The sequence below is a fragment of the Phasianus colchicus genome, chromosome 13, assembly GCF_987193195.1.
Source record: "Phasianus colchicus chromosome 13, bPhaCol1.hap1.1, whole genome shotgun sequence".
Taxonomy (NCBI): domain Eukaryota; kingdom Metazoa; phylum Chordata; class Aves; order Galliformes; family Phasianidae; genus Phasianus; species Phasianus colchicus.
The window spans coordinates 11,796,109-11,817,122 of NC_143448.1; the positions used below are offsets into that span (position 1 = coordinate 11,796,109).

The 21,014-nt window shown below is 41.9% G+C and overlaps 3 protein-coding genes across 6 annotated transcripts; 1 reads left to right on the plus strand and 2 right to left on the minus strand.

The window, feature by feature from the left end:
* Positions 1-3: 3 nt before the first annotated feature.
* Positions 4-2,677, minus strand: LOC116243915 (chemokine-like factor). Its single transcript, XM_031615370.2, has 4 exons — positions 2,525-2,677; positions 2,290-2,448; positions 1,802-1,897; positions 4-354 (listed from the first exon to the last, which is right to left on the minus strand). The coding sequence occupies exons 1-4, from the start codon at positions 2,585-2,587 to the stop codon at positions 250-252; spliced, it is 423 nt and encodes a 140-aa protein (XP_031471230.1). The 5' UTR covers positions 2,588-2,677; the 3' UTR covers positions 4-249.
* A 32-nt stretch (positions 2,678-2,709) lies between these two features.
* On the plus strand, positions 2,710-15,217 carry TK2 (thymidine kinase 2). Of its 4 annotated transcripts, XM_090149359.1 has the most exons (11): positions 2,710-2,891; positions 3,067-3,104; positions 3,298-3,372; positions 4,555-4,608; positions 6,273-6,362; positions 7,469-7,542; positions 10,493-10,581; positions 10,903-10,982; positions 11,494-11,574; positions 11,950-12,059; positions 14,298-15,217. In XM_090149359.1, the coding sequence occupies exons 1-10, from the start codon at positions 2,747-2,749 to the stop codon at positions 12,046-12,048; spliced, it is 825 nt and encodes a 274-aa protein (XP_090005485.1). In that variant the 5' UTR covers positions 2,710-2,746; the 3' UTR covers positions 12,049-12,059; positions 14,298-15,217. The 4 variants fall into 4 exon arrangements, with proteins under 4 accessions (XP_090005485.1, XP_090005484.1, XP_031470788.2 ...); XM_090149358.1 differs by having other exon boundaries at positions 11,950-15,217; XM_031614928.2 differs by lacking the exons at positions 2,710-2,891; positions 3,067-3,104 and adding an exon at positions 2,960-3,009 and having other exon boundaries at positions 11,950-15,217.
* Positions 15,218-17,053: 1,836 nt separating this feature from the next.
* LOC116243886 (uncharacterized) lies at positions 17,054-20,892 on the minus strand. The gene is made up of 2 exons (XM_031615336.2): positions 20,512-20,892; positions 17,054-19,525 (listed from the first exon to the last, which is right to left on the minus strand). The coding sequence occupies exons 1-2, from the start codon at positions 20,815-20,817 to the stop codon at positions 18,044-18,046; spliced, it is 1,788 nt and encodes a 595-aa protein (XP_031471196.2). The 5' UTR covers positions 20,818-20,892; the 3' UTR covers positions 17,054-18,043.
* Between the last annotated feature and the right edge of the window lie 122 nt (positions 20,893-21,014).

Sequence of the window (21,014 nt, forward strand, 5' to 3'; positions counted from 1 at the left end):
GAATGTTAAATAATGGACTTCTTTATTAAAGACAATTATGAAGTTAGTTTTCTTACACACGGGACAATTTTCTGAAGTTTAAAATGGTGAGATTGTAACAGTGGAACTGTATCTATAAACGTGAGAATGCTTAAGAATTATATTTGCAAAACGCACAGGAGCTGAAAGGTGAACATATGAAAATCCATATTCTTTAACAAGTGAGCAGTAAAACACTCAAGGAACTCTCCTTTCGCTACAATGGAAATCCTATTTTGCAGGAGTATTCCTTTCCCTTGGTCTACTGATGCTAATCTTCTGGAAAAGAACAACGGCATCAACAACACAGAGAACGAGCAACACAAGACCAAGCACCTGCAAAAGTAACAATCATGCTGTTAGTTTCCTCTATCTTGTACTGTAGTGAGCAGCAGCAATTACATCTCCCTGAGCTGGCCCTGGCTTAGATATGTGTGATTCCAGAGGGCTGGTAAATAACACCCATATTTAAATCCCATCAAACTGTCAGAGAAGTCCACGGCCTGGCTTTGTCTGATGTTTGTCTGAGGAGCTGGAAAGGAGGTTCCTTCTTGAAAGTGAAGCCAAACCTACATTATGCAAGGCAGCACTTTTATCCAAAATGAAAACCCTGCTGTCTCTGTAACTACTGCCTTGCTTACTTTTGGCCCAAAGTAAAGTCATCATTTGCAGAAACAAGCCTAGAAGGAAAACAACAGCACTCCTCTTCTCAGAAGCTTTGAACTGAAAACATATTTGAGTTTGAAGAAAATGTACGGAAGTATTTAAAAACTTCAGGCAGGCAGCTGGAACAACGACTTCACAGCTGACTTCCCCAGCTCTCGCCTCTCAGTGATCTCACACATGTTTTTTTTAATTCAAGCATGTCTTAAAACTGCGATATCTGATCAGCAATAGTAGTGCTAAGGCAAGCCTTTTGTGCACTAAGGATTTCAAGACAGATGTGCCCTAGGAACACAAGCCTAAGGGCAATTCTCTTTCTTTCGACACTGAAGATGCCATACATTCTGCCCAAACCCGTTCTCCAAGCTTTCTATTTGCCTCCTGCTTTCAGCTTTAACTGCTATTCATCTCACAACTGAGAAGTGATTTCCCAGCAGCCACTTTACCACACAGTACCCTTTTTGCTTAGCTTGTGGTATCAACTAAAACACCAGCTGTGCAGCTGACTCTGAAGCTGATTTGAAAAACTCATGGGACGAGTTCTCTGGGTGGTTTGTCTTCTTTATTTTTTTGGTCACTCATCACATTTTAGCTTTGTTTGTATTTCAGGAAACTGAAGTTTCAAAACTTTCTAAACTGAGTTTTTCCCCTTTGTTGTGTGCTAGTCACATCAGCTTTTCTTTTAAGTAATACCAATTGCTTAAGCTAGTGAACTGGTTTGATCACAAGCATATGAAAATCTTCATGGTGTGCAAAGACCATTTTCTCAGTTTGTCACAGAAAATAATTAACATACACTTCACAAGGGAAGTACCAGCATGTATCTGTTAAAGAGCTTCCATAAGGTCAGTAAGAGAGCAGCGTTTCCTCTTACATCCTGTAACTAAACAGGACAGTTCTTAAAGAACGTTATCTTCTCCCACCCAGAATTTCAAGCTATGGAGGTAAGGGCAGGTTACTCAGAAGGTTTTATAAATGAGATAAACTAAACGTGCATCAGTTCTGTTGGTGACTTCTTGGTGTTTTCTTCCGTAACAGAATTATTTTCACATTCTTATACAAATGTAACTATACCAAATCATATCTGCTTTAAGAACGAAATTAATATGTTCCTACTTACTCCTCCGGCCAGCGTCCCGTGGTTGGTTTTGATGATGACTGCAAACAAGCCCACAATTAGCAGGAACAAAGCTGCAACCACCGAGTTGAAAATATCCTGGAAAAAGGCAGCAGGGGCGAAATGCTCAGTGCGGGGTGCACAGCTGGGGAGAACGCGAGCAGCTGCCGCTGCGGGTCGGCAAGAGACCGCTGTTCTGCTGCGACAATAGGAATGAACTGCCAGAACCTCGGAAGAGCAGCGGTGCCACCCGGCGGTTCCGTGCTAAAAGCACTCGTGCGACTGAACTTCCTCATCGCACCTCTGTGCACTTCTTTTTTTTTTTTAGTCGAATTTACGGAACTCGGCTACACTGACGTAGACTAAAACAACAGGTACGTTAACACAAAGAGAGGAGCGGTAAGAGCAGAACCTCGTCAACATCAGAGCGAGGCGCCCGCCCGCTCCCTCAGCAGACGAGACCCGCCCGCGCCCCGCCGCGCCCCACTCACGGCCAGCGGCCAGAAGAGCCAGGTGAGCTTCTTGTCCAGCTTCAGCAGGTACAGCAGGAAGAACAGCAGCGTGACGAGGGCTTCCATCACCGCCAGCGCCGCGTAGGCTTCGTGGGAGCGGGAGGCAACGAAGCAGACGAAGGCTACGACCGCCACCACCTGCGAGAGTAGAAGGGGCCGCTAGCCGCCTGCCGGGCCGCGAGAGGGGCCGCGGGGCGGGCGGGGCCGCGCCTACCAGGCGGGCGATCTTCAGGGCACCGCGCGCGGAGCGCGGGAACGCCGCGTCCACCGTCTCCATGGCACCGCCGCGACCGTTAGCGCGCCTCGGCTGGCGGGCGGCGTCCCGACCGTCCCGCCCAGCCCCGCGACCGGAAGCGGCGCGCCGGAGGCCGGAAGCGGGAGGCAGCCGCGGGTCCGGAGCGGTCGGCGGCGGCGGCGGCGGCGGCGGGGATGGGCGATGTGGCGGCTGGGCGCGGCCCGGGCGCGGCCCGCGGTGCTGCGCGGGGCCCGCCGCGGCCTCAGGAGCGGCGCGGCGGCGGGGAGCTGCTCGGCGGGCGGCCTGGCGCTGAGGGGCCGGCCTGGGCCGGGCGGGAACGGCGGCTGTAAGTGCGCGAGTGGGGCCGGGCCCGGCCTGCCCTGCCCTGCCCTGCCCTGCCCCGCGCTGAAGCGGTGCATGGGGGGTGTGGAGGATTTCGCGTTAAGAGGCGCAGAATAGATATGGTATGAAGATCTCTTTCCTGGTTGTAACTCCCGCTTTTTCTTTTTTCCTCATTTTAGATAAGCATCTGATAAAAGAAGGTGATAAAAAAACCGTTGTAAGTATTTGCGTCTCGTTCAGAAGCGCGTGTGAGGCGCCCGGCTGGGCTCTCACAGGCGCTGCCGGTGGCCGTTGCGGAGCGGTGTCAGCGATGTCCCCGCACTGCCTGCCGCGTTTACATGCGCTGCTCACTTCTTTGCAGTAGCACAGTTTTTAAAAGCAATTTTTTTTTTTTTTTTTTTTTTTTTCAGATATGCATCGAGGGGAATATTGCAAGCGGAAAGACTACATGCTTGGATTATTTTGCACAGACTACCAGCATCGAGGTACTGGGTTTATGTTCTGTATTTACGTCGTGCAGTGGCTGCTTGCTGTGGCAAAAGCATGGCTGACTTAGAGCTGTTGTCCTTCCTCAGGTACTGAGCTGGGGCAGCAGGCTGTGTGCCAGTGTTAGTACTGCTGCTGCACCTGCTTAGCTGTGCGCTGCCTCCCCTGGCTATTAGTAGCCAAACTGTGGAAGAGATTTGTAGATTGTATGTAATATAGTACTTGATACTGAAATATCAATAAAATTTGCAAATAGATTAAAAATACCCAAACTGCTGTAATTGTTCCTAATAACTGCTTAGACTGGTATGGTATTTGATTTCATATTCCTTAAAACAAGGCTAGCGGTAGGGCAGGATTGATATGTTTTAAACAACACAGGGGTTGAGCCTCAGTGAACAGTTGCTGTTGTGTGCTTCAGATGTTAATAATTCTTCTAATGGACCTGGGAACAAATTTGATAAAAGGTCTTAGAATCTCATGTAGAAATGCTGGGTTTGCAGATGTTATTTACTAATGACTCCTTTGAAATAAATAATTATTAACCCAAAGGATAGCAAGCAATAATTTGGGTTTAGTGCAACTTTATTTTAAAGCCCAGTTAACTGACCTGATGGGATGTTGCTGCTGGAGTTGTAGACCCTCTCCAAACCAGATGGGGCTTTTGTGGTAGACAGAAGCTTTTCTGATTGATTTTAAACATTATTGAACTGTTGGATGTGCATCAATTTTTAGATCATGAAAATAAAACAAAAGCAATCCAATGGCATTCTGGTTGTTTGTTCCTTATCTAATAGATGTTATTCTACGTGAAATGATTTCATGAATAAATGGGTTGGATGTTGAAATTAAGTGCAGTGCATCCTCAGCTAGCCAGTCTTCCTACATCATATTGATAAATGACTTGAAAAGTGGAATTAAATACAGGATTATGTAATCAATCCATTCTTGTTTAGGTGATGAGAAAGTAATAGTATGGAAATGATTCTTGTCTGTTTTTTAACAGTTCGTCATTACATTTTGTATTTCAGGGCTCCTGATTAAAGGGGAATGAGCTTTTCAGTACATGACCTGAATACTTTCACTTACTAAACAAATATTCATTAAAAGTCTTTGCTGTGTTGTAAGGCCTGGTATTTCAAATCTAAAGTATGTCTAACACAGAATATTTTTTTAATAAGGTCTTGACAGAACCAGTGAGTAAATGGAGGAATGTTCGTGGTCATAATATCCTGGTAAGCAACAGAAACAAGTTCAACAATTACAATCATTGTTCATTTAGAAATACGTTAAGGAGGAATTCTTATGAGTCACTAAAACTGTTGAGAAAGGTGTGGGCATGATCTCATACTGCAAGAAATAATGCTCTGTGATACAGAATATATATATATTTTTTTTACTGTGATAAAGACATGCATATAATGGACACCTTTTTAAATAAAATTTGGTTTCAGCAGACATTGCCAATTGATCTTCACATGGCTCAGTGCTGAGGGGCAGCATGCCTGCCTGCTTTCCAAACACTGGAACTCTGCTAAGGCAGCATGGCCTGGCTGTACAAAAGGATTGTAGGAGGAGGTACAGACCCACTATTGGATTATGCAGGGTCGTTTGCTAAAGGATTCACAGAAAGCTAAGCCCTGATTGTGGCTGTTGTTTTGAAATTGAGTGATTACTATTTCAAAGAAGAGAAGAATGTCTTTCCTATTAAGTTACCTCAGATAATGAGAGGTGTGTCTGATCCACTTACATTGTTCAGCTGCTGAAGATAAGGAAGGTTCAGTTCTGGGCACTGAGAGCTTCTGTTGTCTTTTGGGTAGTTGCTACTTTTTGTAGCCATTCTTTGCAGGTTGGTCACTGTCACATCTGTGCTCTGAGACGATAAATCTAAATCTGAGTGCTCTGACCATATCTGCAGGTAATGCTTTGCTTGAATGGTTTGTGATGTCAGCCTTCCCTGCTTGGATGATCGCCTCCATTGTCAAAATCATGTTGTTAGCTGAGATGTGTATCTGTGCCCAAACGCACAAGCGGAATTTGCTGTCACACAGCACTGTAGATATAGCCCAACCCACATATGTCTGAACATGTATTGGATGACGTTACTGCTAGCATAGGTCCTGTAGAAAAGTCAGCTTTCCTTTCTAGGAGTTGCTGATGCTTTCCTTTTCCTTGTTATTAGGAAAAGGGGGAGCATGCTGGGCTGTGTTGTGTCTAATCACAGCAGTCTGACTTCAGATTAGTTTTTTGATCTGATTGTTGACAGGGAGAAAAGGAGGTCAGAATTATACCTTATTTCTGCACTATAGGACAGACTGATGCTTGTCAATACTGGAGGAGTTGAATCAATGAGGAGACTCTGAGAAGTTGTAGAAAGCAATTGAGAAATGCTTTGAGGGTCTCTTAGGAAGAAGCATTTGTAATGGTCTGTGTTAAAAGACCTTTTCTGGGGCCCAGACTGTGCTTACTGGAACTATATCTGCATTTCTGGTACTGGGTGTACTGAGTCTGTCACTGCACAGAAATATATCAGCACGTGTGATTTTTAATTGGTAAACATATATAAACTGTTTGAAATAAACTGTGTCTTGGTCCTGGCTGTTCCAAGTGCAGAGAAACAAATTCCTGTTGGCTTCACTGACTGTTCCACCTGCCCAGTGTCATGAGGGCCACGACTGTAGTTCTTAACTGTGCATTGTGGAGTACTAATAACTGCTTAATACAAAACTTACTGACAGCTGCTTTCTGGCATTTTTTATCAATCCTGATATAGTTTATGAAGTACACAGCTTCCTCTTTTTTCTTTCTTTTTTTTTTTTTTTCAACCTTTGAAGAAAGCAAACCACAGAACAAAACAAAAGCCACAAAACCTCTGTCTTGCTTCCATCTCAAACCCTAGGGTTTAATGTACCAGGATGCTTCGAGGTGGGGGATAACCTTACAGACTTACATACAGCTTACAATGTTGGAGCAGCATACCAAACCAATGGTAAATAAGTATATTTTTCTTTTAACTTAAAATCTTATTGTTGATAAGATGTGGTTGTGAGTGAGAATTTAATCTTGTATCCAAAAATTAGGGTTCTGTGTGCATTCTTACTTTGTTCCTGCAATGAGTATGCATTTATGGTGCATAGATACTGCTGATACACTCTGATCGTGGCTCCAGAGAGTGAAACATCTGCTTTTTACTAGCTCAAAACCTTACCTTCACAAAAATAGCATTGCTTCTTTTGCAGCACCCTTAAGACTTAGATTTGCAGCAGCATCTTCATCACACAAACTTTTGGCATGCATTAGTTAATCATGAAGATGTTCCATGCTGTTTAGCACAGATATAGCTATTGCTTCTTGTGTTTCTCTGAAATGCTTCTATTTAAATTCTCTATTGCTTCATTTCAGGTGGTTTACACTCTTTTTTTTCCTTGTATCTTTTTCTTTCTCTGTCTTAATACACATGTTCTTTCTTCTGATCAAGATCTGTTCATTTCCCTTCCCTTCAAACACCTTTTAATAGATTCTGTGCTGTATTTTCCATTCCCTGATTGTAGAATATGATCTTAAGGAGCGCACTCAGACCCTAATGATTGTTCATGTATTATGTTTTTTGAGTTACAGTCAGGATATTTCTTTGACATCTGTGGAGATGAATAAACCTTAGGGCAGATTTAAAGTTCTGTTTTCTTGCTATAATTTTTCTGCTGTAAGGTCTGCACCCTTGACTTGGTAATAGACCTGAAGATGGCAACATTTAGGTAGCAGCAGCTTCTGCTGCTATGTAAATGCTAAGTTGATTGCTGCTTATTTTGTGCCCCTAGTTAGCTTCATCTTCTGAATTGAGTACTGCTGTGGTTACCTCAAAACTTGCATATGTATAACAATTTAGCTACAGAGATGTTTAATAATGTAGTGACCACACATGAGATTATTAGCACTGTTTTTGTGTTCACCTTCCCCAATGATTTTTTTTATCTCAACATTTGGAAGAACTGATAACGTTATGTATTTCATAATGTACAGACATGATGAGCTTTAAGAGACACAGATGCTGAAAAAATGTAAGCTGATTGGTGACTGTCGAGTTTTATTTTGCAGATTTCCCCAGTAAGAATGATGGAGAGATCGATTCACAGTGCAAAATACATTTTTGTAGAAAATTTGTATAGAAGGTATGGTATTTTGTTTTCTACTTTATTTTCTTTGCTTAATTGCACAAAAAAAGAAATAATCGACCAATGATTTCTTTGGTAGTTTGCATCTGAGCAGTCTGTGTTTTGGTCAGCCCTTTGCTGGAGTGGCAGAGCGCTTTGGAGAGGACATGCTGTTCACTGGTAGAATGAAGCCCATAGGATGTGGGCCAGATGCGAGCATTCTTTGGAAATGCTGATGAGTTTAGAATGTTTTAGTATTTATAAAACCATTTATTGCATTTATCTACTCTCCAGCTGAATAAATCCAAGCAAACGTATTGAATAGATGAAAAAAAGTGAGGTTATAAAGAAAAATACTGCGGGAAAGAGAGAACTAGCATCCAGGATTATTGTGCTTTGCAAGCAGGAACTCGAGCAACAAGCCTTCCAGCCCTCACATGCTATGGCTTAGAGATGGGATTCATAGGATCAGCACTGACTGAAAACTCTTTGGTCAGCTTCTGAGTAAAGAGTGAGAACTGTTGATCTGTAACTGTCAATTTCTGAACTGGGCTCCCCCCCCAACTCTGCAGTGTGCTTGGACAGTCAAGTCTAACTGAGGTTATTTTGTTCTGAGGAATAATTCTGTGGCCTCAGATAGAAAAAAGCACGTGTTACCTAGTCTCGCCAACCCCATACTAAGTAAAATAGTGCAGTAATCAGAACTGGTATTTTTTTTATAATGCCAATCGTGTATTCAAAATATGTAATACTTTTTTAATGGCTTTTTCAGTGGTCTTGAGGGACAAAACCAATTCTTAGCCTTGTCTTCAGGGAGAAGAGCTGCACACCACAAGATGGCATCTGTGCTTCATAGCCTTCTGGTCAGCTACAGAACTGGTTTGAAAGTTACTGAGGGACAGTCAGATGTGAGGCACACAGGAACAGGAAGAGACGTTATTTACCCCATCTGTGTACAGTGGAAATGTAAATGGAATGTCTTTCTTGTTTATAGTCAGTGATGTTTTTTTCACTGTAGATTAACAGCTTTTGTCCAAAAAGAAACTGGGAGGCTAAGTATGCTTGTGCCAGCTGTGTGTATTAATTTCATAACAAAAATTTGACAGGCATTGAAGAAGTTTAACGGTTTTAGTGTTCTTCAATGTTGGATGGAAAGCACTTGCTGTGTTTTGTTAAAGCTGATGAGAAGTCAGCCAATAGTACGAATAGCAAACCAAAATACAAATGTCTGTAAAAGGATTATACATATAACAAGGATAAGAATCCCTTGCTATCAATGCAAGTCTATACAAATCCTCTAGGTGAATGTTTAGCTTAAGGGATGGACAGCAGTGGAATGTCAGGGATCCCAGCTCTTCTTTGATCCAGTGTCACTCAGGATTTGTGTTTTGGCTTTGTAGGCTTTTTCCCAGAGAGAGAAATAGAATAAGATTTATGATGGTGATGGAAGGCTTAAATTGTGAGCAATTGCTGAGAGTTTCTCTGGCATGCACAGACACACGAGTGTCCAAGTTCTTGTGATTGCACATCTGAGGTTAGCACCGAAAGCCACACTCATGTTAGGTGTAAAACTGTAGAAGAATTCTGAATGCATGCATGTGAGTATATAGAATATTTTATAGGGTAAGCCTGAACAATTCATTTTGTCCCTCATGAGTTTCTGGGTATTTTTGGTGTATAGCTATTTCCATTTGTTTTATTTTGCAATAGAACCTTTTCTTGGTAGAAGTGAAATGTCAGCAGACTTTTCAGAGATACAGCAAAGCTTGTATCTTTATTGACCTTGAGCCAGATCAGGAATCCTCACATGATTATCCAGGGGACTGAGACAGAGAAGGCAAAGCTGTGTTGTCTGCAGGGTAGATTAGTGGAGTACTGAGGGTGTATCCTTTAGGGTAGGAATGGTGGAGCTTTCTCTTATTTCTAATTCCTTTTGAACTTCCTGTTTTTTTAGAGAAAAGTTGCAGAGTTGGAATTTAGTTTACCTAGGTACCTGTTATCAGAACTGTACACTTGTTGATACATCAGAAGAACTGTGTTAACCAGTTTCTTGGTTCCTTTGGAAAGGAGGATATTCAGCTGGATGGTAGTTAAAGAAGGGAGGTGGCACGAATTCTGGTTTTGCTTTCTTGCATACTGAAATGGTTAATATCTTCCTGGATTATCTTTATTCAGTTTTGCAAATGATCAAAAAATGTTGTCGAGAGAAATGGTTAAGAAATCTGTGGAATCTTCAGCACCATTTAAAATATTGCAATTGGTCTTAATCATTCAGCTGAGGAGATCAGATTCTTTAAATGTGATCTCTTTCTTCCCCTCTATTTCTGTTACAGAGACACTTAAGGAAGAGTGTGGAGTATGGCTTACTGTAATTTATTTTGAAGTCAAAATAATATGAAATTAATACTATTTGAGTATTTAGGAATATGGCAAAGACCAGTAAAAATATAGTATGTGATTCTTAATAAGGAATTTTATGTATTTCCATTGTTATTGTTTTTTTCACTGCTCTTTACTTTGGTTTCTATAATGAGTTGTCAGTGCTTAGTCAATCAAGCCTTTCTGATGTCATGCAATTCAGATGTATTTGAAATGATCCTGACATAAAGAACTTGAGCAATAAATACACTTGATACTCATTTGTTATCATAGTACACATGTCAGTGCAATGTTTTTTTTTTAGTCACCAAGTAAGTATTTCTTAACTGTAGTAGGGAATATTTTTTTTTAACTGTTAATGATAGAAACTTCATGCTAGTAGGCATGTTTAGATAAAGGAAAAAAATGAACTTTTGTGTAAACAGTGCTTTATAATATCTCTAATGTTGGTTGTATCTTCATTTCCCATGTGCTGGAATAAACACAGAGTAGTTCTGGTCAGGTTTAAAAGAAATAAAAGCAATGCATATGAGTTTAGAACTGATCTTTGTGTGTTGTTTAATTAATGGTGACCTTTATGTTTGTTCAGTGGGAAGATGCCAGAGGTGGATTATGTTGTCCTGTCTGAATGGTTTGACTGGATCCAGAGGAGCACCGATGTTTCAGTTGATTTGATCGGTAAAATTTGGATGGGAACTGGAAGGGTACATTTGTGGGTGGGTTTCTTTATTGTGAGGAGAAACATTTCTTTTTTTCTTTGGCTGTGAATAATCACATTATTCATTATGAGAGTGGCTGTGATGCTTAGCATCAGACTGCATGAATGCACTGATACTCTTTGGATTGATTAGCAGTAACACCAAAGGGGGAGTTTCAGTGATGGTACCTAAATTAGGATCCTTTCCTTCCATAGTTTGTGAAATTTCCTCTTTGCTTTTAAAGCTTATCCTTATATATAACTACATAGCTTTTTTTTTGCTTTTTTTTTTTTTTTTTTAGTTTACCTGCAGACATCTCCTGAAGTTTGTTATGAGAGATTAAAGAGAAGATGCAGAGAAGAAGAGAAAATCATTCCTCTGGTAAAGAGTTCCTTCAGTATATGTGGTAATCGTGAGCATAAAACACAGTAATGCCAATCTAAATACTAAAATCACATCCCGAGTGTATTTCAAAAGTCTACTGGAGCTGTCTGGAGGATTTGGACTTGGTGATCGTTGGAGCCCTTTCCAACATGAGGTACTCTATTGTAGATTCCATCACAAATTAATATTTCAGTATTTAGAATGGTAGAATCATTGAAGTTGGAAAGACCTCTCAGATCATTTAGTCCAACCATCAGCCCATGCCTGTGACTGCTTTAGTCCATGTCACTCAGTGTGACATCTGCCCTTTCTTTGAAAACCTCCAGGGATGGTGACTGCAACACCTCCCTGGGCAGCCTGTTCCAATACCTTACCATGTAATTTTGATTTACTGTATAAAAATGATCTGTCATGCATGCTGACTTTCCCAAGTGTTGTTTTAGTAATCTGTGTACTATAGCTGACTGTTGTGGTGGAGTTGTGTGTAACTGAATACCTCTTTTTTTAGGAATATTTAGAAGCTATTCATCAGCTCTATGAAGAGTGGCTCATTAAACATACGTTATTTAAAGTTTCCTGCCCAGTGCTTGTGAGTATAATTTTAGTTATAATCAGATAAGCATGTGGGGCATTGTGTTCTTTCAATACTAAGAATGTTAATTAGTGGTGAAAGTAAATAAAGCTGCTTTATTAATAACCCCAGAAAAAAAACATTTGTAGCGTCCACAGTGTATAGTGGAAGTCTGATCTTTAACGCTGAAGAATTTGTGGGGTGTTCATTTGTTTTGTGTAGCAGGATCAGACACGCAGCTTTCCAGTGAGTGCCAAATTCCAAACACAGAACTAATTGGACACTTTTATTTAGGAGTATTTCAGCTTGGCTTCAGTGATAGGTCTGTTTTGCTCAGAAGCAAATATATATAATGATTTAATTACTTGTAATGTTAATGTTTTTGTTTTGAAGGTTATTGGAGCTGACCACGACATGCAGAAAATGATAGAAAAGTATGAAGAAAACCGGGACCAAATACTAAACCCATATAATATGCAACAGCATTTATAGATATCTGTTAGGTTGTATTTTATTTTTTTATAATTCATGAAGTCTGATACAGGGACAATTCTGAATATTTGTAATACTTTTGAATTTAATGGTTTCTGCTTTAGAACTACACCTTGTAGGATGTTGTGAATTTCTCACTACAAAATGTTCAGGAACAAGTCATAAATAGAATATGACCCAATTCTATTCCAAGTTTTTAGGTTCTCCATCCATTTTACTGCATCAGTTCTGTTTTGTCAAAATGTATCTTTCTCTCATTCCCATTTCACTGCTGTTTCCTATGAAATAATGTTTTTCTTTTCCCCCATGACAGTTCTGTTTCTGTAATGTAAAGGAGGGTTCCATGCATGGGGTGGGATGTCCTGTTGTGCATAGTGTTCAATAGCTTTGTTAAACTGCTCTGGCTATGTCAAAATAGAGTGTGTAGGGGTTCTTTCTGTAATCCTGCCTGCACTGATGCATTTCACTGAACTCAGTTTCTACTGCTCTATGTGGCATCATAATATAGCTGTAGTTCCGAAGGTAACTACGCATAGTCCCATGAAATTCAGTGGTGAACAAATAGTTAAATGTCTTTGTAACTGATTGCACAGTGGTTCTGAGGGTTTTTCTAGGCCAGGTTTTTAAAGGGGCTTATTTCTCTGGTTTTGGTGAAACTCGTAGCTGAGTTGAGGACTAGTGGAAAGTAGAGTGGATTTGGAACTCTGCATTTCCTTTCAAATGATGATATAAATACTAAAAATAATTGATTTCTTAACTGCTGTGGATTCTTCAAAATATCTGGATTGATCTGTTTTATTATTTATTATAAGGAAATATGTGAATGGTTCTTTGGGTATACACCTTGATCACTTTACTGTGGCTTGGGAAATAGAGAAGTGTAATGGGTGTTTAATTTTTGTAGTTATTTGCTTAAGTGTTGATGTGCTCTTTATTTCTGCTTTACCCTCTTGATTGTTGTCTTCCATTGCTTACTGCCTAAACATCTGTAACTTATCGACCATAATTTTCAGTTACTTGCCTTTTCATGTGTTACTTAAATGTGAACACTTCACTTCTTTTATTTTGTGGTTTTATGGTAGCTGTATATACCTGAAGATAGCTGTAGCTGAAATGACTGCAGCTTTTTCCAAGTCAGGAGACGGAGTTCATGTCTTCTAGTGGGATTTTTATTTATTTATTTTTTAAACCAGTGCAGCTTAGGAATGATCAGTGCATGGAGTGTTTCCAAGTGAGTACTAGATCAGTATGCTGAAGCTTGTGAACCTGTTCTGTTCTAAAACTTTAGAATTCTAGCTTAAAAGTAAGGTTTTATGTATTGAATAATTATCTTATAGGAGCTTATTTGTATAGGAATAGTGGTCATTCTGGAGACATTCTCATAAACTTTCAAAGTTCTTTTTGTCTCTTAGAGAATAAAAAAGCTCTCTAGAAATAGCTCTGTAAGTTTCAGCCATCTGCAGATTGTTGTTAATTGCAATCTGATTATGAGTTGTAGAAGCCAATGGTATGTATTTTGCATGCTAGCCTGGCAGATTAGAGAAGAGCCAATTAATTCTGTTGTACAGAAAATGCAAGTAATTTAGTACCTCACAAAAATGAATGTGGCGAGTCAGTTAGCCTTTGTGGTTTCCCTTTACGTTGGGAGTCTGGAACGGCATGTAAACTATTTAACAAAAAGTGATTCTTTGCCATTTTAAGTTCTTCCAGGTTTTTTCTGTTTTTCTGAGCCATAGGTTTATCTCCATCTTTATCTCCATGTTTAACAGCCCATGACAGAACTTTCTTCTGGAAATTTGTCACTATCTGAGCATTTAGACATAATATCCTATCACAGTGAGTTCCACATCTAAACTGCAAGCTGTGTGAGAACTGATTATCTCTTTTCTGTATTGCATGTGTAGCCTGGATGGATATCTTCTCCAGACCTCAGTGTTCACTTCATTCTGATTGAGGTGTCCTAGAGTCAGTAATATCTGGGAGCAGCACATAAACTGACTTGAAGAGAGACTGGCAAAAATCAAAATGTTAAACATTTGCATTTTCTTTCTGGCCTTCTGTGCGCTCTCTTCTGGCACGAGGAGGATGTTTATATCTTGCTTATTTGATTAAACATTTTGGAAGTTAATCTCCAAAACTGTAGGTTCTAAGAAGCCTAAGCCTAAGAAGATGATAATTGTGTTCACTGGTGAAATTAGAATGCAGAACTACTGCCAACACCAGGAACTAATTCAACATCTCTTTTTCAGTGCTCTTCCTCCTGCGGAGTCTGGGTATTCTGCCATCAGTTGCAATTAAAATGTTCAGACCTGAAGCTCCCCGTGCTCTTGGAAATAATGACTTTTGTAGCAAGTTACTGTCCTGTCGAGGAATTGGAGTATCTGGTCCTTCCTGTAGGGTATGGAGGTTGAAGTAATTACTGTGCATTTCCAGAGCAGGTTAAAGTCAGGTGAGGATTATGGTTTTTTACTTTTTTTTTTCCCCCAGCATTTGGTAAATTGCAGCATTTGAGGGGGCTAGCAGTTTCAAATTTTTAAAAAGTTTAGTCTCAGAAGAAAAAACTAGTAGCTCTAAGACTAATTCCTACATAAGAGAAATGTAATCTTCTGTCTTGTCCAGATGCCATTTATCTGTTTTTTATTGTTTGTTTTGTAAGAGAAACTGGCTTATCCTAAAATAACACAAAGAAATTATTATAAGGGTTAACTGTTGTGTAAACATATTCCTGTAAGGGTGATCTGTCTGAATGCATACAAAAGGTCAGGGAAGAGTGACACAACAGAGGAGCTCTGGTTTTTACTTGTGTACAACACTACTTGATTTTATTTATTCTTATGTCAGGAGGCTTTGAGGTGTCTGATAAGTGATTTATTTCTCCCTCACATCTCCCCATGATAAATGCTAAGCTGTTAGGACTTTCACTGTAAGTAGGCTGCTTTGCACATGCTGCTGTATTCTGTTCCATTCCTGTCCTTACTGAAGGGAGTTGTAACGTTTAATGCTGTGAAAAGGAAACCTTTAGGATTTATCAGCTGTCTCACTTAAGAGAACAGTGCCAGTTAACTTTCACTGGATGTAGCCTTTACTGGTGACAGTCGATTACAGGTTATAACTCTCCCAGTGTTGAGATACAAGTAAAGTTAAATAAACAAATGTGATGTTTCAGAAATTGTGTGGGTTTTGGTTTTGTTTTCTTTTGCTTGTTTGGAGACCACTCTGAACAGTGGAGACATTTATATTTGCAAGCCCTTCTCAGGCTCTCTTAGGAATGCTTTTGTTTATGTCTCAGTGGACAAGTTGTATTTTAAGATCTTCATTTATAATTTGAAGCAAATTGTAAATCTTTGTTCATTCAGTGCCTGCATGCTCTGTTTGTTTTCATGCTGAAACTTAGTTTACATTATTAGCTTTACAAACAAAAAAAACCACAAAAAGTTGACTCTAAAGCCAAACTTTGTTTGTTAAGCACCTTAGCTCTGGACAGGACAAGTTTGTATGTGTGATAGGAATGTTAAGGGGAGGGAAAATGACTGTTTAAATAGACCCAACAGGGAGAGGTGGTGCAGTTGAACAACATCAGCCAGCTTCTAGGTCTGCTGCCTAAGCTCTGTTTCTGCACTGATCAAAAGACAATTTCTCTAATCTGAAGCTTGGGAGAGCTGAGCCATTCAGGGTGGTTGTGTGTAGCATATAGATTTGGGAACAGAGCTGGCCTTGTGTCTGTATGATGGAAAGACATAAAAACAGTCAGTAAATCCCCATTCAATTCACTGACAATCAACACCAGCTGTAGCACAATTAAAGTTGACAGCTCACAAGGGGATAGGCACACATTTCACAAACACAAATCACCCTCCTCTGAGGCTCAGGCAGCTCTCTTGCAGGCTAACAGAGCTGCTTAAGTGGTTTCTGCTCTTTAAGTTAATTAGCCAAGGAGAGGTGTACTGGTCAATAGCAACAGGGACAGGAGGGCACTGTCAGGATTTATATTCTCCTTTCTGTCTGTCTCAGATCTAATTGTATTTACAAGGATTTTAAACCCTATTTGTGGTACCTTGCCCATGTGGAAGCAGTTGTACAGAGGGCTGATGGCAAAGGCATGTTAAATATGACTTTTCTTTCAGCTGGTTTTCAAATCCAGTCTCTTCACAGATATCTAACTGTAAAACTTGTCTCTAGAGACAGCAGAAATTTGCAAGTGGAAGTTCCTTCTAGTACAAAGACCTCAGAAGCCTACTGTTCATACGGGAAGGTGTCTTTGCAGCAGGAAGAAAGTTGGTTGAAGACATTTGTGAGTGTTTTAAGGTGATAGCAGCTCTCCCTCCAAATGCAGGCCGAATGCATACTTGGCAGTCCTGGCCAATCTACCACAGAGGTTCTGCTTCTATCCAGGTACAAAAGCGTTAACAAAAAGTAGAGTCTCAGAACATAGTCTTATGTTCCGTATGTTCTGTGCAGCTTGGCTGTTTATATGGTGTATTTCAAGTGGTAGTCTTTAGTTTCTTGGGAAACCAACTTTAGTATTGTTTTTTCATGTGTAACTTGCTGTTAAATACTCTTGTGGCTACAGCAAAGGTAAAAATGGCATGTCAGGTATATGGATCTGTATAGTACTGGTAGTCAGCTATATAAATAGTTATGAGGCATCTTTATATGTGATGAGAAGGGGATTTTTCAGTTTCTAGATTTCCTGAATATTTGACACAACATACTATTTAAAACACAATTTTAATTACCCCACAGGGGGAAAATATGTCTTATAAAAACTAAAATGGTTAGGAAAAACAGATAAATACTTGGAAGAAGAACAAGGAAGTTGTGGTGAGTTCACTTAGTGAGCAGCTAAGCACCTATACAGCTGGTTTGCTCAACCTCCTGCACAACAGGAGAAACAGAAGAGCAAAGGCAAGAACTTGATAGAGATTTAATTACTGAAAGAAGGAGGAGAGGAAGAAGAGAACAAGTGATGCAAAGGTAGACAAAAAAGAAACCACAAACCAAAAACTTCTGCTACCCCAGTTTTATTGCTGAGCATGATGTTACATGGTATGAATATCTTTGGCTAAATCCAGTCAGCTGTTCCAGCTGCCAGGTTCTTGCCCACCACCACTGGAGTGGGGGCCAGAGTGAGGAAGAGAAGGCATTGATGCTGTGCAAGCACTGTTCTGCAACAGCCAGAATGCAAGTGCATTATCAAGAGTTTTAGCAACTAGTCCTAAACACACCACCACATAGCTTCTGTTAAAAAAAAAAAAATTAACTTCATCCCAGCCAGACCCAGTGCAGAAATATTAGTCTCTGTATGCATATTTGTAATACTTTTTTTCACCCACCCATTAACACCATCCAAAGCTGAAGTCTTGTCATTTGGTGTTTGTTCAGTCAAAGCTGCATTCCTCCTACTGTGCTGGAATCAGGTGAACACAGAACTCCAGCTATTAGTTATTCAAAAAGCATTTTAGCTCCTGAGGCTTTTCTAGTATAATCCACCCGCTCTTCTACACATTTCGGGAGGATGAAAGTCAGGTATAGACAATTTATACTAATTTAGAGAATGCTGATTTTCTAAGCTTATCTTTAAACTGAAAATAGAAGAAAGATTAGCTCAGAATACAGCTTCACAGGAATGCCACGTGCTAACAGAAGTACACTCCAGCACAGCATTTGTAACACTATAGAGCCTTCCAGTTTAGAGATATTTACCTGTTCCTATAATTGTACAGCATGCCATATTCTAAAAACAGGCCTCAGGCATTACTCAGAGCCAGATGGAATCTGGTTAATGAATTAAATGGAGTGATTTCATGAGGAAAGAGTATTTAAGAATTTGCTCAATTACTTCAATGTTTACTGTCCAAAAGTGGTGGTGTTTTTGTTTATTTATGATTAGCTTTATCAAAGCTAATTATCTCCTTTGAAAAGATGATCAAGGCCACAACTAGGGCAGGGAAACCCCAGGCAAATTACAAATAAAGCACTGTTAGAATCAAGTGTGCTAGCACAACATTCCTTGGTCAGTTTTGTCAATAATAACGTAAGGCTCCTGGATTTCATTTACTTTTAAATTATAGTTCTCTGGTTTTAATTCACTGGATTCACTGTTGGGATGCAGAAGGTTCCTTCTGCCCTGTGCACTGGTGCTTCTTCTGCTTGGGGACCGAACATCAATACTTCGTGGTGGAATGTAGGTGGGATTAGGAGGCTCTCTGATGTGCCTGAAGCACTCAGAAGCCCTATGTGCATTGGGAGTACCCATTAATAGTCCCTTGCCTTCAGAGCCACTAGTGGGATCCTCCATGCTCTCAGTAGTACAGCACAGATCCAGAGATGGCTCAATAAATGCAGCTGCTCTGTTCTGCATTTCAGCATTAGTTGAGTATGTGCATTTCATTTTGGAATGATTCAGTTCTCTTACATTCCTGTCACTTGCATATGATAGTGACTCAGGGTGCCCAGTTTCCTCTATTGGATACATCAGATCTTCCTGAGTGTCCTTGACTTGTAGCTTTGTGAAGGTTAAAGACAGATCACAGACTTCCTCTTCCCTAGGGATGGGGCAGTTTTGGACAGATGTGATATCCGTGTATGGCAGAGACTTCAGCTCACTGGGTTTGTCTGCAGGGTCTGGGTCTACGCAGTTTATGGCATCATTAATTTTTGCTTCAATTGACTCTTCAGCGACTTGTTGAGCTTCGTACTCCGAAGAGCTTTTACTGTCACAAGTGCTGTCAGCAAATATTGCAAAGGCTGGTGGACCACTTGCTCCTGGCGAGAGTGGCACCGACCAGAGCTCATTTGTAGTTGACTGGGCAGTGGCTGCCAAAACACATTCCTTGCTTAGGCTGGCTCTTGGCTTTTTTTCAAAAGATTCTGGAGAAAGATTCTCACTGAAAATAGGCGTTTGTCTTATGACAATGTCACTATATTTGATCAAGAAGTCCTCGCTGTCTGAGCATTGGCCCGGAAAGTGTACTGTGTTAATGACTTGCTTTTGATGATCCTGAAGCCTGTTAGTGGATTGAGTTACTGCTAAGTGAGGAGTGTCATCTTTGATCTTCAGATTCCGAGTGGTTTCAAAGGACATACTGCTACTAGGTGAAGGCTTCTGTTGAGTAGCAAGGCACAAAGACGTTTCACTATTTTCTTTATTTTCTAGATTTTCACAGTCTTCTCTCTGGGGCGTCTGATCCTCTCTGTCCTTATTTTTGTGATGACAGTGCACTTGTGATCTCTTCTGCAAAGTCCTCTCCAAATTGCCGTGTTTTTCTTCATTTGTCATTTCGAGGATGGTTTCACACTCAATTCTTGCCAGGAATATTTCAAAGGCAGTCTGTTTTGTTTCCTCATTGTTTCTCTTTCTGACAAGTGAAAACTCTGTTGCTGTTGTTGCAATGTAACCTATTTTCTCCAGTACTGTTTTTACTATGTCATCTGGGAGCACAGATTGAACATAGTAGACAAAATTACCGGTGAATGTCTGCAACAGAACGGAACAGTGAAAAACAGATGAACGGTGGGGTGTGGGGATGGGGGAAGCGTGAAAGACTCCATAAGAACAAAACTACTTCAAAAATTACTTCAATCTTTTTAAAAACTACTTTGTTGGAATCTGAGTTGTGAATTTGAGTGAGGCTTTTCTAACAGCATCATTTTGCCAGCCTCTCACACACTTGCTGCAGCACAGCAATGTTACGCCAGTTTAAAACTGGTAAGGTATCAGCCAAGAGCATCAATATGCAGAAAAGGAGAGAGAAGGAAAATCACTTGAATCAAACTAGAGACATTCGGATGTGAGTCCTGCGTTCCACTGAAAAACAAGACCTTTTCAACAGAGGATCTGTGGAATCAATCACCGAGGTTTAACTTTTCTTAAAGAGATGCACTTGCTGTTACCCATATTTCTTAGCGGGTGACAGCAGCGTATCATTTTGTTTCTCAGCGATTCAGAGTGCTGCTCTAACTTTGCTTTCCTGGAACTAGGTCACTTTGAAAGCGCCCTTCTGTGCTGAGGCTATTCGGGGGAAATAACAGTGCTGAAACGTGCTCCTGTCGCACGAGCTGCCCTCCCAGCATGACCTGTCTAAAGTGCTGCTGCCTAATAGACTGGGAAAGAAAGAGAAAAGTTTAACGTGTCGTTTCCGAGCTACCGGAGGCACGAGGCCTAGTTTGTAAAATCGAAGTGGTTTTCGGCTTAGCCGTAACCCTCGCGCTCAGAGATGCCGCCCCGCCGTACGCTCGGCCGCCCCAGAAGCAGCGCGGGGCCGCCAGCCCGAGCGCCTCGCGTGGCTTCTGCCTTCGGGCGCCGACGCTGCCGGCTTCCCGGGGCCGGGCTCCGAGCCGCGGTGTCACGCGCGACGCCCGGAGCCGTTCCGCGGGATCGACGCTACGCCCGAAGGCCTCGCCGCTGCCCCGCGCTGCCGGAGCCGCTCCGGGGAAAGGCCTGGGGAAGGCCGTGCCGCCTACCTTCAGCGACCTGATCTCCTTCCGCCACGGGGACAGCAGCAGGTTGACGCACAGCAGCTCCAGGACCTCCAGCGCTTTCAGCAGGTCCCGCAGCACGCTGCCGCCCCGCCGCCCCCGGGCCCGGCGGCACCGCTCGGCCACGCCGCGCACGTCCAGCGCGCCCCGCCGCTCCGGCAGCCGCCGCGCCCTCGCCTTCAGGGCGGCCTCGTCGCACGCCGCCAGCCGCCCCTCCGCCCCCCGGGCCGCGTAGTAGGCCAGGTAGTCCCGCAGCACCTCCTCCTCCTCCTCGGCCGCCGGCTCCTCCATGGCGGCGCGGGGCCGCCCTCCCGCCGCCCCGCCCGCCGGAGTCCCGGCCCGTCCGCGCGCGGGGCGGGAGGCCGCGAACCGAAAGCGAAAGGCGGCGGAGGGCGCCCCCTGGCGGCCGTCGGGCAGCGCCGCGGGGCCGGCCGCGCCGCGAGCGGCGGCGCGAGGGCGGGGTTAACCGAGCGCGGGAAGCGCGGCGG

Excerpts from the sequence above, each read along its gene's own strand:
- LOC116243915 (XM_031615370.2), bottom strand. The coding sequence starts at position 2,587 with ATGGAGACGGTGGACGCGGCGTTCCCGCGCTCCGCGCGCGGTGCCCTG. Across the intron at positions 1,898-2,289 it reads GGCTCTTCTGGCCGCTGGCC|GATATTTTCAACTCGGTGGT; the intron begins GTGAGTGGGGCG and ends GCCTTTTTCCAG. Across the intron at positions 355-1,801 it reads ACGGGACGCTGGCCGGAGGA|GTGCTTGGTCTTGTGTTGCT; the intron begins GTAAGTAGGAAC and ends TTACTTTTGCAG.
- TK2 (XM_090149358.1), top strand. The coding sequence starts at position 2,747 with ATGTGGCGGCTGGGCGCGGCCCGGGCGCGGCCCGCGGTGCTGCGCGGG. Across the intron at positions 2,892-3,066 it reads GCCGGGCGGGAACGGCGGCT|ATAAGCATCTGATAAAAGAA; the intron begins GTAAGTGCGCGA and ends TCCTCATTTTAG. Across the intron at positions 7,543-10,492 it reads GTAGAAAATTTGTATAGAAG|TGGGAAGATGCCAGAGGTGG; the intron begins GTATGGTATTTT and ends ATGTTTGTTCAG.
- LOC116243886 (XM_031615336.2), bottom strand. The coding sequence starts at position 20,817 with ATGGAGGAGCCGGCGGCCGAGGAGGAGGAGGAGGTGCTGCGGGACTAC. Across the intron at positions 19,526-20,511 it reads AGGAGATCAGGTCGCTGAAG|ACATTCACCGGTAATTTTGT; the intron begins GTAGGCGGCACG and ends GTTCTGTTGCAG.